At 40.9% G+C, this 14461-nt stretch overlaps 1 protein-coding gene across 8 annotated transcripts in view; it reads left to right on the forward strand.

The window, feature by feature from the left end:
* The window catches only part of syne1a (spectrin repeat containing, nuclear envelope 1a), a 145469-nt gene that overhangs the window by 51004 nt on the left and 80004 nt on the right, over window positions 1-14461 (forward strand). For 7 of the 8 annotated variants that reach the window (XM_028040635.1, XM_028040641.1, XM_028040637.1 and 4 more), the window contains exons 42-56: window positions 55-208; window positions 1202-1360; window positions 1967-2149; window positions 2241-2342; window positions 2934-3137; window positions 4208-4415; window positions 5008-5120; window positions 5815-6020; window positions 6097-6258; window positions 6349-6628; window positions 6808-6980; window positions 8335-8644; window positions 8728-8892; window positions 10336-10695; window positions 11991-12127. In XM_028040635.1, coding sequence (XP_027896436.1) covers window positions 55-208; window positions 1202-1360; window positions 1967-2149; window positions 2241-2342; window positions 2934-3137; window positions 4208-4415; window positions 5008-5120; window positions 5815-6020; window positions 6097-6258; window positions 6349-6628; window positions 6808-6980; window positions 8335-8644; window positions 8728-8892; window positions 10336-10695; window positions 11991-12127 — 2916 coding nt within the window. Of the gene's footprint in view, window positions 1-54; window positions 209-1201; window positions 1361-1966; window positions 2150-2240; window positions 2343-2933; window positions 3138-4207; window positions 4416-5007; window positions 5121-5814; window positions 6021-6096; window positions 6259-6348; window positions 6629-6807; window positions 6981-8334; window positions 8645-8727; window positions 8893-10335; window positions 10696-11626; window positions 11839-11990; window positions 12128-14461 lie in introns of those variants that run through there. The other variant, XM_028040642.1, reaches the window with a different exon arrangement.

A 14461-nucleotide genomic window follows, 5' to 3' on the forward strand; every position in this document is an offset into this window, starting at 1 on the left:
TTTTACTTTTGCCAATCAGTGATATTTAAATTTGTGCTCTCTGTTCTCTTGCAGTCAGGAGCAGAGTGGCATTGTGGTCGACCTTCTCCGCTTGTTCCTCCATCTGAAGTCGAACATCACCACTGTTGTGGAAAATGCTCAGGCTGTTGCCCACAATCTGCCTGACCACAACCATAACGCTCAGGACGCCAAAAGTGTTTTCACACAAGTTAGTTAAGTTTATTTTTAGAGAAAACAATGTTGGTAAATCATTATTATTGATTTTTTTAAATACCTAACTATATTTGTAGCTATTAATTCAGATAATTAATTTTTTCAAGAACGCACTGAGGGTAACTATTAGCTTCCTAATATAGTTTTAGATCGTAGCGACCAAGCTCAGTTTTTCTCAAGGTTGCCTGTTGTGCTTAAAGCAATGGTAATGTATGAATCTGGATTATGTTTGTGATTAATTGCTGACTGCTTATGCAGAACATAAAATTCATAATTGAGCAGAGGAGGCCAGTGCTTTCTGGATCCAACAGATGTTTGTATGAATAGTGATCAGTGAGCACTAAGTCAATGTCATCTCCTGAAGCATTTTGTAATGGATGTATGCCAGAAATTCAGAATTGCATTTAAAGGAGGCAAACCTGGCACTCCGTAGCCATAAATCAGGAAAGACTTTCCATTCTGCCATGTTTGGACACTGGAATATTTCAGTGGGAGATCTGGGATGCACCCAGCTGAGCTTGGGCCATTGTGGCATTTTACTGGAGGAACTCTCCTATATCTTCTGTTAGTTTTCCCCTTTCCTTTTCTGTACAATATTGTGCTGGAAAAAATACTTTTATTTGGTTCTTTGCAACCAGATGAACTCACATGGATCCAGAACTTTAAAATATGACTGCTGCATAGTTATAAATACGACAGAAAATTTCACAAGAGTTGTTGATTTTATTTGTTCAAAAATATATATTTTAGGTTTTGCAATTGTCCTTTGGCGTTTCATCAATTCTCAGTTGTGATGATATTGCCTAAAATTATGAATCTTTTATTTTTATATGTCAAAACTTCTTTCATAAGAGAATTGGTCTGGTTGCTGACTGACTTCATGAAATGCAGTGGATCCAAATGGCTCTAACTACCCAATTTGAATCATATCTCTCCCTCTAGTGGCAGCCTGCTATCAATATCTGTTCTCTGGTGTCTGTCCATGCAGCATGAAACTGTCCAAGCTGAACTGAGAGAAAAACAAGACGACATGGACCAGCTCATCTCCACTGTTGAGGACCTGCAGAGAGAATTGGAGCGGGTTCCCAACTCGGATATGTTTTCTGTCCTGAGTGAAATGGAAGCTCTAAGGGATCAATGGCTGCTGGTGAGTTGTGTCTTAAAAACACAGGCTGTACTGTGTCTCTTCTTTAAGAAAATAACTGCATCATAAAATCAGAAACTAATGGCTTATACTGTATATGTATTTATAATCACAGATGTTTTAGAATCAGCTAATTAAAACCTATAAGTTTTCCAAGAACAATCAGATCACAGTCTTGATTAGAAATACTATGACGAGCAAAAGGGTATGAATTGATTTTCAAAAAAGTTAATTATGTTATCTACAATCCAGTTCAGCCAAGAACCAGGGTCATTTTGGTATTTACCTCCAGGATTTATTTTTTATTTATACATTTTCTCCTTTGTTAGGACTTATTTATCTCCTCAACTGTCACAAATGAGACAGAACAACAAACATGTCTAGACAGGTTATCTTCCTTTTATGTCGCTCCCTCATGTCTCACTCCCACATCTGTCAAACTAATTATGCCTCATTTTTCCTCCACCTCCCCGAAAAGCCCACCATCCCTTGTTAAGGAGAGATGGAGGCGGCTAAAAAACAAAAGAGGGAGACCCTTCCTCTGCTTTTGATTGAGACGCATTCTGCTCTGCACTCAAACTGCTCGTCTTTGCATTTTTATTCTTTCAGGTCTCAGAGAAAATCCAGACAAATACAGAAAGGCTCAGCTACTGCGTAAAACTTTGGGATGACTTGAAGGCCATGGAGAACGACATCAACCAGTGGATGACCGGGTCCATCGCCGATCTCACTGACAGTGTTGCCAGACTCAGTGACAAGGATTCGGCCGAGGCCTGTCTTACCATGTTTCAGGTTAGTGCTTGCTGGATGGTGATGACAGAGAGGAGGTGTTCAGGGAGGTGATAGTGGGCTTAATTTCAATTTCTCACACGTTGAACTAAAGGTTGAGGTGGAAAAGAGGGAGCAGATGTTGGATATCCTGCAGGAGAGAGTGGCAGAGCTGAAGGAACGAGCCAAACTGCAGGAGACGCCAATACAAATGCAGGTAAATATTATGGGAACCTGTATTCAGTTTAATCTGTATTAAGCAAAAAAGCTACAAAGCTTAAATAGATCAAACTATGTTGATGTTCTATTTATTTCCGTTAACTTTTGACTGTATACATAAAATCAACATTCTACACCACGGAGTTGCTATTAAGCATCTTTTACTCTTTACCCAGCATTATGAACTGGTTTAAGTAGTCTAAACTTTATATTTAATAAACTGATTTTACCTAATGATGTGGAAAAATTACAATTAGGTCACACTTGCTAGTTGTATTGCTATATGTTTATTCTAAGTTCTGTATATTCCCACCAAGTTAAAGCTGTTTGGGTTACATGCACAAGGTTGGACGTTGTTTTTTCCCAGCTGCATGGGAACCAGTCTGTTTCCCATGCTTTGGATCCCTTATCCCTTTGTAAAAAAGTCATGTGTTGGCTCTGCCTGGCAGAGCTTTCCGTTTCAGACTTGCTTCATTATTGACTGTCCTGTGAGCTCTCTGAGTTGTGCGCAAATCATAAATAAACCTGATTGAATGATTTTACCTGAACAGTGCTCGGAAATAGTTTTTTTTCCACGACACCTAACCAGGTTCTGGAGTCGGATCTGAGGAAGAAAATGCTCCATGCGCAGGAGGCGTACAACCAGGCCAAACACACCCTGACATACTTCGACTTCCAGAAGCAGCGACTTGATGACCTGATGTCCCAGATGACCGAGCGGCTGGAGGCTGTGGAGGGATCCTTGTCGGACCTCACTGAAGCTGGTTCCCTTGAAGACATTTGTACGGTGAAGGTACAGCTTTATCATTTTATTCTGTTCAGTTTGGGGCATGTTTAAGCTTTAAACTGATCTTCCATAACAGTATGATCCAATATTGAGTAAATAATGCTAGTACTTTAGCAAATAAAACAACTTTGACATTAACAAATGAAATGTTTACTAACATATCTGGAAGGAATTTGGTGTTAATTTTAGGATCAATGCTGTGGTTAAGGGTTAACATCTGCTACAGCCTCAGGTGTTTTCTTCTGCCTCTGACAGGTTTTCTTCTAGGATTTTCCTCTATTTAGCTTCAGGCTGGTCAGGCGTTAACTCTGACCAGCCTCTCTGTCCCCACTGGAGAAAAGCATTGCCCCCAGCATGATGCTGCCACCACTGTGCCACCCCTATTTTAGGGGTGGTTTATTCAGAGTTAATTTTACATACTCCCCAAAAAGTTACAATTTGCTTTTATCTACTCAGAGCACCCACTCCCACATGTTCGCTGAGTCTCTTTAACAGGAAGTTTTTCATGACTTCCTGTTGTCAAGCAAGCTGTAGCAGAAACAACCTGCATAGGGCATTAGGATGTTTTAGGATATTTTTCAAACTGGCATCCATAAGAATAGCAGGACACAGCTCTCTTGTTGTTATAATATGCTAAACAGACTTATATAATGTTTTTTCTTGAGTCATACTGACAACTCAAAGCAATTTAGTCTCATTTATCAAGCTGTTCTTGCCTACATTCACACTGGGTTTAGGTGACTTGCCCACTTACTTTTCCACTGTTGCCCTAGTAGATATCAATACTGTTATTAACTTTAGTTTAAGCACTGATAATACTTTAGCTATTTGGTGAGTAATCTAACAAAAAAAAAAGCTGCCTCGTCTATCATTCCTGTTGTGATACCTTTTGCTTTCAAAATCCTTACATCACTCAAATTGTGCTTCCTTTTGTCCTGAAGATGCTATTTCCAGAAATAAAGCATCACTTTCTGAGCAAAGCGCTACCCTTGTGCGGCATAGAAACAGTAAATCAAATTGAGATGTAGATGATGCAACAGTCGTAACTCTTGATTTCTCACTGTTTTCCCCTAAAGGACCTGCAGAGTGTTGTGCAGCGACAGAGGGCAGACATGGACTCGGCTAGAGATGCCCTGACTTCCCTGAGCAGAACGCATCCGTCTCATGAGCTTTCAGTCCTCTCCTCTGATCTCACCTCCATCGCCAAGCGAACAGAGGTTGTTGCCCAACGCTGTGCCAAAACCAGAGGCAGCCTGCAGGATGGATTACAGCTCCACTTCAATGGTAAGACATGATGGGTGGGTTTAGGTTAGAAAGGTGTAATTTCTTTAGTCATATAAACATGGTGATTTGTCAAAAAGGAGTAGTAAGCTAAACATATTCCCAGAAGAAGAGAAATTAGACTCATAAGAGTGTTTAAAATCTCATAATCTGCCGATTGAACACAGCACAATTACTCAAAGCAGTGTAATTCGTTCGCGTTAGCTGTGCAACAGATTTGCGGTTGATTATCCTTCATTTTTCCCTAGAGGACACTCAATCCTCCCACACCAACCCACACAGCGTCCATGCACATTATCAGGTACACTGATGCACTCTTTTCGCTTCGACACACACCTGTGCCTCGGAGAGCAATGTTGACTTCGTCACATCCGATCTCGAGGGAGCCATTTCAGGCTTGTTGCCAAGGCAGCAAGTCTGCATGCCATGGACACACCCACACTTCCCATCTGCCTCAGCACATTACCTCTCCTCTTCTCCTCCTTTGACTTTTAAATCTTCTCTGGCCTTTATTTGTTGTGCCCACTTCTGTAACTTCTCCACAAATTGTTCATGGGCTGCAGCTAGTCTGTTTTTTTTCTTCTCCTCAAAACAGAGCTTGTCCAAGACTTTAAGTCGTGGCTCACAGAACTGAAGTTGGAGCTGAAAGATTGTTTTAATCAATCAGGAGATGTCGTCCTCCTTACAGCCAAGTTACAAAGACTGAAGGTACTTTGGATTCTTTATTTCTCTCTGTGTACATTGCAGTAGTACAATAAATTTGTCAAATCTTTCAGTTTTCCATCATTTCCTATTTCACCAGCAGGTGAAATTTCACCAGCAGGTGAAATAGGAAATGATGGATATCTATATATATAGAGATATATATATCTATATATAGATATAGATATCTATATATATAGAGATATATATATCTATATATAGATATAGATATATATATCTCTATATATATAGATATATATATCTCTATCTATATAGCTAGATAGAGATATATATCTCTATATATAGAGATATAAATCTCTCTATATATAGATAGATATATATCTATATATATATATATATCTATATATATATAGATATATATATATCTCTATATATAGAGATATAAATCTCTCTATATATAGATAGATATATATCTATATATATATATATATAAGAAAGTTTGCATTTTCTTTACTTAGTGGTTTCAGGGATCTGAGTGCCACAAAATCATAAACACGACTTCAGATTTTTACTTGTTAGAAAATTAAATGTATCTCTTTCCTGCCAGTTCACAATAAAGCACTACTTTGTCTTGTCATCATATAAAACAAGCCAAAGTTTGTGGTGACAAAAAAAAATTGAGGGACTGTTTCAGCAATTTGTCAGTGCCAACGTAACATGTTTCTCTCTCCTACCACAGATCTCAGTTGAGCAGATGTCAAAGGGTGAAGAGTGCCTCTCTCAGGTTCGTAAAGAAGCCGAGAAACTTCAGCTCCACCTGAGCAAAGTCGGAGCGGCACAGGTCAAAGAAAGTCTTTCCTCCTGTCAGAAAGAGTGGAAGAATTTCCAGGACAGCTGCTGTCAGAGCCAGCAAGACCTGCAAGAGAGTATTGACGTTTTGAAAAAGTAAGCTGCAAAAGCTCTGATGAAACATTAATAGAAAATCTTTTTTTAATGCATTTTTTTCCTTCCCCTGTATTAGTTTTGATGATGGTGTGGCGAATACACGAGAGTGGCTGAAGAAGATTGATCTCGGCCTCAAGAGCGAGCCTGTTGTTGTGACAGAGAGCCAGAGAGGAGCTTCAGATCCCACAGATGAGCTGCAGAGAATAGAGAACTTAAATCAGGATCTGATAGCACAAAGGTTTGAAGAGGGGATGCCCGGGGCCATATGTTGTACATGCTGGAAGATCAGCTGTCAGAGTAATATTTTTTTTTCTTTCTTTTTATCTAGGGAGTCCATTGAGCGTGTCTGTCAGGAGGCCCAGACTCTCTCTGAATCCGGCCGCGGTTCGGGAGGAGAGGTCAGAGTGGCGGGCCAGCTCCAGATGGAGTACCAAGCCCTCCTGAAGGCAGCCAGGGAGAGACTGCAAGGCTGCCAGGAGAGCCAGGCTTTTTTAGACACCCTCCAGGGAGTTTGGGCCTGGCTGGAGGAGATCCAAGAGAGACTGGGAACCGTGGACAGCACGATTGGAACGAAAGAGCAGCTGGAGCAGAGACTGGAGACCGTGCAGGTGAGACACAGGGTGTCAAGAACTCTACACTTAATAAATGTTACAATAAACTTTGCTACTAAGGATCCAGATTTCTTTAAATCAGACACAAGAGGGGGCTATTTGTTTTAGAAAAGCCTTTCCAGGTCCAGTTCTTTTGTCTATTTCCAGTTTTCAGAGACTCTCCTCTGTTTGCACAGGACATCCTGCTTTTGAAGGGAGAAGGGGAGGTGAAGCTGAATATGGTGATGGGTAAGGCTGAGCTCGCCCTGCGTAGCTACGGAGCTGGTGGACAGGAAGTGGTCCGCTCTCAGCTGCAGGAAGTTGAGGATGCATGGGCGACGCTGCTGGTTACTGCAATGAGTTGCCACAGGTAATGCAACTCACTGCATGAACCTACACTGCCTGGCTAAACCATTTAACCTTTTAACATTTTGTCATATTTCAACTACAAACGTCAATGGATTTTATAGGATAGACTTACAAAGAGTAATGCAAAATAGTGAAGTGGAGGAATTTCCCCCTTTTACTACCTCCACATTTCATTCAATTAATAAGTTTACATGTTGAGCAAACATGTTAAATAATGTACTCTGGTCAGATGAGACCAAATTTGAACCATGTGGCTGACATATCATGTAAAATTGCCCGACGGTGAAACATGGTGTTGACAGCATCATGCTGTGGGAATGCCTTTCTTCAGTAGAGACTGACACAGGAACCTTAAAAATGGTTGTCATTTCTCTTTAACTTCACAATTGTTCTCTGCTTTGTGTTATTATAGAGTACCAAGAAAACAGAACTACAAAATAGTTTCATACAATAACTTAGCAAAATCTAAATACCTTTGCAAGTCAGTGTCAATTCAGATTTAGAAAGATCTATGAAGAAAATGGCAACATTTTAACTAAGGAGATCTTCATTTTTATCACTTTGTCACTTGTATTGTTGCTTTATCCATTTCTTCCCTTTTCAACTTTGCTTTTTATCATTTGCCATTAAAAGATTTGCCTTATGGCCATTTTAGAGACAATTCATCTGTGTGCCAGAAAGTCCTCACAGTGGGGAGCTTGTTGTTTTCATCATGATAGAGTGTGTGTCATTCCTATTAATTACCATTAGGGTAAATACATAATGAGAAATATTCGTCTTGTTTTCTAAATCTGATTGATATGTCTTAGTTTGCCCTCTTCATGTGTGCACGCGCCTAAGCAATGCACATGACCTGCTTTGTGTGTGTGTGTTTAATTGAGCAATTATAGTTCCTGTTAGGAAAAAAATTGATCTCATTAGCGGCTAAATGGGGGATGGCAAACAGCGGGTCACACGGGGGGGAGTGTTTGTGTTTTAAGAGGAAAGCGGGAACAGGAGGCGAGGGGTAGCAGGTGAACGAGAGGTGTCTCTGTGTGGACATTGGGTATTTGTGCACGTGGGGGTGACAGATGGCAAGGAATATTATGGGTGTGTATCTTTGTCTGTGTGTGTTTGAACCCCTCCAATAAAAGAGGATCAAGACACTTGGCCAGCGGTACAGACAATTTAGAAATATAGACTTAAGATTTAAGGAGATTATCCATGATCTTGACTGCATCTTAAACTCTTCAGATAATACTTTTTGGTCATGAAACAGATTGTTAAATGTAAATTGTGATTTTGAGTGGTTTTTCTTTGCTTTCAAGTCGGACATGTCAGAGATAAATATGGGGATATACTCTTTTTCATTGTAGTCGATTAGAGTGGACTGTGTCTCAGTGGGGGGGATACCTTGAAAGTGCTGCTCAGCTGCAAAAATGGATGGAAGCTGTGAAGAGGGAGGTGTGCGCCCCACTCCCACCACAGCCCGGACCCAGAGAGAAGGCCTCCCAGTTGGAGAGACTCAGAACCCTAATGGCTGACCTGGAAGACCACCAGATGGCGCTCTCCAGCCTGGAGGAAAAAGCCAGAGAACTGTTCAAAAAGACGGGTGATGCCAGCTTTAACCACGGTGCTCGCACTCATCTACAGGTGCAGTTTGATCATCTCACAGCTTTGGTTGAGGTAAATGCCACCACATTTAATTGCACTCATTGTTTTGAGTAAAAGTATTTCGAAAAACTTTAATCTTTGTGTTCTTTCTGTAGGAGAGAGTTCGTCTGGCTCAGGCGGTGGTGTTGGAGCATCAGGACTACCTGGAAGCTGTTCGGGAGCTCACTGATTGGCTGATGTCTGCAGGGAAAGAGCTGCAGCATTGGTCTGATACATCAGGAGACTCCGCCTCTATCGGGAAAAAACTATCAGAAGTAAAGGTAATGATCAAAAATTATTTCAGCATCTCTACAGCTACTGCTATTTTATTTTTTGTCAAATTACTAGAAAAAAAAATGAATAAAACGGTTGTCTTTCAGAAGAATCAATCACAAATTTTCTACAGTATCAACCAACAAGTCAGTGGGAAATAAAGTTTTTTCATCCAGCATGTCTGTTAATGTTATGCCGAAGTGTGGACAAATGAAAGGTTCAGTTGTATCGTCAAGTTGGTTGTTTATCTTGGTAGAGAGGCTTTTACTGGTGTTACTGGTGTTTGAGTTTTGTGTCAGGTCTTACTTGTTGATTTTAATTACTGTTTTAAGAACCATAACACAAAGAGATTAGATTTATTTGTGAGCTTGAATTCAAAAGATGAATTCAAGGAACATTGATCTTAAAATAAAGAAGTGCTACAGGATCCTTAATAGGAAAAAAATCAAGGAGGAAAAAATTATTTAAATAGTTGATTCTTCATCTAAAAAGGTAAGTACAGTAGATGCCCAGTGGGAGTCATTTTCTGTAATTTGCACCCATTTCAAGGTGTTAAACTTCAAGTCATTTGGGAAAATAGCTGAAATCTGAGTGAAAAATGAAAAATGAATAGTTGATCCTCCTCTTTCACATGCTGATTGTAGCTACAGCAACCCATAAAACGTGCTACAAAAAACAAACACAACCTGACTAAGTTTTGAGATGAGCATAAACCCGTCAAAATTATTGTGATGTAAATTTCAGGAAACAAAAAAATGTTAAAGGTCATAATGACGGAAGCTGATTTCAGTCTCACTCTGAACCAGAAGAATCCAGGGACAAAATAGAGAGTGAATTTCTGCTTATTATTCACATCAGTGCCAAATATATCCAGGTTTTTTGGTTGTTTTTTTGTGTGTGGGGGTTGCATATCTGGTGCAAATTACTGATAATTATTGTGTAAGAATTAAACGCAGTGCTTATCTTCTTGTCTGTTGAATAATTCTCAGCTATTGTGGTGAGAAAATATGTAGGGAGATGTTGATTTGCATTTAAATTTTACACATGCGTCCTAATTATCACGTTATGAAAGTGTTTGTTGAGCTACTGACTAAAGCAATTTGGAGGAGACTGGATTTCTTGTACATACAAATTTATTACTGATAACTGTCTGTTCTCACACTGATCAGACGCTCTTTTTTTAACCATATTTTACTGCCTTATCACCCTTCAGTGTTTACTTTTCAAACGGAAGCAAACGGGGTTAGAGGAAAAAGTGGTTAAGATCCCAGAGATGACAAAAGACCCAACATCAGCACCGATGATAAGCGGGAGGAATCAAAGAGTCAGACATGAAGATAAAAATAGACATAAGAGCGAAGCACTACAGCTTTAAACACAGACCACGCATCCTGAGAGTACAGTTTCCTTAGCCACAGTTTCCGTAGCAACTTTCCTTTCCCTCTCTCCAGGAGCGTGTAAAGTGTCGACTCTTGGAGGGCCGGGAGCGCCTCAGCCGGGTCCGACGCAGCGCAGCGACCACGGCGGAGCACACGGCGGCGGGCGGCTGCGAGGCCATGGACCGGCAGCTGGGGGCGCTGTCACACGCCCTGGAGCAGTGGGAGGGGGCCGCCCTGAGGGCCAGAGACGGCCTGGAGGGGGCCCTGGCCGCCGCCGAAGCTTCGGAAGAAGAGTACGACCATCTGACCGCCTGCCTGGAGGAGCGGCTGAAGGAGTTTGATGGCTGCCTGAGGGGGTGGAGCCAGGAGCTGGTTAAAGCTGAGGGACGGAGTAGCGGCGAGGAGGCGGTGGAGGGATGGAAGCTGGCTAAGGTAATATAAATTTAAATAGTCTTCACTGTAACATAAATCATTTGTCTCTAAACAATAGTTTATTTAGAAGAAAAACTCACTGGATTGTGTAAATGTTTGCATGCAGTCAGAGAAAGTAATTAGCATTCTCTAATAGAAAGCACATGTACACACAATCTGCAGAAATCCTCTGCATTCACTCACAAGTAATTATCCATTCTATTACTGAATCCTGAAAACAGATTAGTTTGTAAATCAGCTTTACTCGGAGGGCATAATGACAGCTACAATCCCGTCAGTTTCCCCAGGTCTCTGCTTCCGTCCCCTCCATCTCTAAATGTTTTTGTTTTTGCTGCCATTATTTTCCACTATCTCTCCTCTCCAAACACTCTCTTATTGTTATTTTGTCTCCCCTCAATCTGAACTCATCTTGCTTGAAATAAAAGGAGCAGTTTTCTTTTCCGTTTTCGGTTGCTGAGATTACGCCTTGATCCTCCTGCTCCTCATCTCCCCTGCTGCTCTGTCGCCAACCTCAACGGGATGTTTACATTTTGACAATTGCTCCTCATTGTCAGGGCCATGCCAGCACGCTCAACCTCCCAACTCCTCCCCAGGCTTCGTCGGCCGTGCCTTACTCCAGTTTTCCTCAATTTGTGGGGCTGTCAAAGAACAGAGGAGGAGTTTTTGTCCCCCTCCTCCGCTCCTTTCTCCTCCTTCCAGCAGCTTGTTTCCTGTGTCCGGCCGTGTTTTCGTTGCGCGCTTGTTTGCGTGCGTTTGAACCGACTCTGCGTCTGTTAGAGCTGACAGCTGAATTCCACCGGGAGAAAGCGAGCGGGAGAAAAAAAATGTGTGAGAGGGAAGAAGTCGAATGAGTAGGAGGAGGGCGAGAGGAGGAGAGAGAAAGTAGTGGAAGCATATAGGAGGAGGGAGAGGAGGAAAAGAGAGCAACGAGTCCACAGGAGAAGGGAGGGAGGGTTGTTTAATACGTCAGAGAGGGAGAGAAATGACTGAGAGTCAGAGCTTGTACATATTTCATGGGAGAGGGTTTCATGACTCTGTTAGAGCAGAATGCGAGGGACGCTGAGGAGAGTGGGAGAACGTTATCCACAGCTCCTTCCTGTCACACTCCTCGAAGAACAGAAATGCCATTGAAGAAGCAACACTGTGAGTATGTGTTGGAGCGTCTGAGTGTGTGAACGCTAGAGGAGTGAAAAGAGCTGAGCCAGGGTGTGAATAGGAATGCACTGACTGAAGGGTGTCAGTTAGATCTGTCTCTCCTTAACTAGGCTTGCTACTTTCTGTTTTGTGTCGTTCAGGATATTCTGGAGGGCTTGCAGAGCGCTGAGCCGATGGCAGAGAAGTTGAAAAGCCAGCTGAACGACCTGGTGCGATACTCCAGGGACCTGGGCTCACAGTCGGACCGAGTCACGGCAGTCATCAAACAGCACAACAGGTGAGAAGAGGGTTTCCCATGCTGTGCCGTAAAAGCATCAGAAAAATTTATCAGTAATATGCAATAGAGAACTGATGATAAAGTTAGCATCACAATTTAAATGTTTGTGATATCCCAGTTGCAAAGATACTGGGATATCAGGTCTGATGCATTTAAACTTTTTTTGCCCATCACATACTGTATTTGGCCAGTTGTATCGACTTTGGCTGACTTTTATGAACACATCTGGTATAGATCTTAGTGAGCAAGATTCTGAAGCTCAAGAAGGAGTTGTGGTGGAAACAAAATAGAAAAGAAATAGAAAACAACAATATTGCTGTATTTGACAATTATATTTGTTGTGTATTGATCACCGTGAGTTTGTTTTTCTAATGTCATACCATCATAATTCCAGTGATCTCAACATTACATTTCCTTTTACCAGCTTTGTTTTGTTCTTTATTTATTTTCCTGATAATGACTTCATGGAAAATACTGAAAATTAGAAGTGAGTCTCAACAGGATGATAGTTGGGAATTAAGTGAAAAAAACCAAATGCTTTTTGAATATATTGTACAAACACATTTACTTATTTGGGATGCTTTGGTAATAATATTCTACTTTTATTTTTGAGAAGAATGATCCCTATCCTATTTAAAGTGTATTGGCTTTCTGCTTTCCATCAAGTTTCATTAAAATTAGCTTCTTTGTTTTGACAAATTAACCAACTTTACAAGTAGCATAATAGGTTTTTTATGTATGTGGCTACCGTTGCTTTTAATTAAATTCTGAAAATACGCTAATTATGTGGCTATAAATCTCCAGTATTTTTTGTTTTTGTTGTTTGGAGGATGAGTTTTAGAAACTAGGGTGGAAGCATTACATGTTTTATGTACCCGACTCTGAAACAGCATGGTTACTTGCCTACTTCTTGTTTAGCAATCTCTGTTTGCCGTCCTGTGCTTGGTCTCCATGGTAACCAACTGTTGTAACAGGTGGGCGGGTTTTGGTAGTCTCCATTACTTTGACATCATAGCATCAGGATAAATGTCCCACAGCAGGACCACTAACTGGTGTTCAGGACAGAAGGATGGTAGCTATTAGCTCGCTCATATGGCCAGATTTGTACAGAATTTTTATGGAATCAGTCAAAAACAAAAGCACAGCAATTTCTTAATGGTGGATATTCAGGCTGTATTTAAAACTGTAAATAATCCATCATGGTATCTCAGGGTAAAACAAGGGCAAAAAGGGGTTTTGGGGCTAGTTGCATGTTGTTTCATGCAAGCAGCACATAAACTCTAGTGGTTCTCCTGCCCAACCTCCATCTCTAAGCACACAGCATCCTGTGGATCCTCAATTAGCAAACGGGCCATCATATGTCATTGAAGATTGTCTTAATCTTTATTGAGACTACTGTTCTAGCTTTCTGACTAGGCTAGCTGTGCTACATTGCTAATGATAGCTTGCATTTAAACATCAAGTACAGATTAGTTTTAGCAGTGACACTATTTTCTGGTCTCTTTGTTAACCCACAGGTAGCAGCACTGTCATTTGCAACCGATTTTATATATAAAAACATATGATTTCTTTGTTACTGGATCCACATGTCCCATGTTAAAGAATTAACTGAATGCATGGTGGTTCTAGCGTAGCAGATGAACGTCGTCAGTAATAGTTTTCCAAAAATCGTCCCCCTTTTGCTCATGATATTAATTTGTTCACATGGTCATCACAAAGACGTGTGATCACTTATGCAAGATAAAAGAATCAGCAGAGGCTCATTTCGCTAAGTGACATATTATCATCTTGGTTACCTTTGTTCAATTGTGTCAATTTTGTTTGGGTATTTTTGGGGGAGAATAGAACAGGCATGTTTTAGTTTAGCTACCATTCTGTAATTGCCTGCTTTGAAGCCACAAGTGAGCCTGTTTGCAGAGGCCTTCTGTGTGAACACACCATTCAATGCCTTGTCAAAATACAACTGTTCATGCAAAGGAGGACGCATGCGCACAGTTCTTCATAAAAACACACTAATATTATTGATGACGAGAAAAAAAATCCACAGAAATGTGTATATGTTTTGTCATTTATAACAAAAAATAGAGTGAGGTCAACATGCTTTGAGCTATGTGATTTTGAGTGCTGATTGGCAAAGAAGCAGCTTTTCCTAATTACCTTGCTTGTCAACCTGACACTGACTTGGCCTGTGCACTTTTTGCACCTGTCCTAAATTAAGCTCTGAAAAGAAGAGTGAACAGAGAAAGAGACGAGTCCTTTGGGAAGGGGGAAGAGTAATCTACCCTCCATTTCATAGAACATGCTAGATTTAGTCTGTCACAGCATAAATAAAAT

The sequence above is a fragment of the Xiphophorus couchianus genome, chromosome 15 (assembly GCF_001444195.1).
Source record: "Xiphophorus couchianus chromosome 15, X_couchianus-1.0, whole genome shotgun sequence".
NCBI classification, from domain to species: Eukaryota; Metazoa; Chordata; class Actinopteri; order Cyprinodontiformes; family Poeciliidae; genus Xiphophorus; species Xiphophorus couchianus.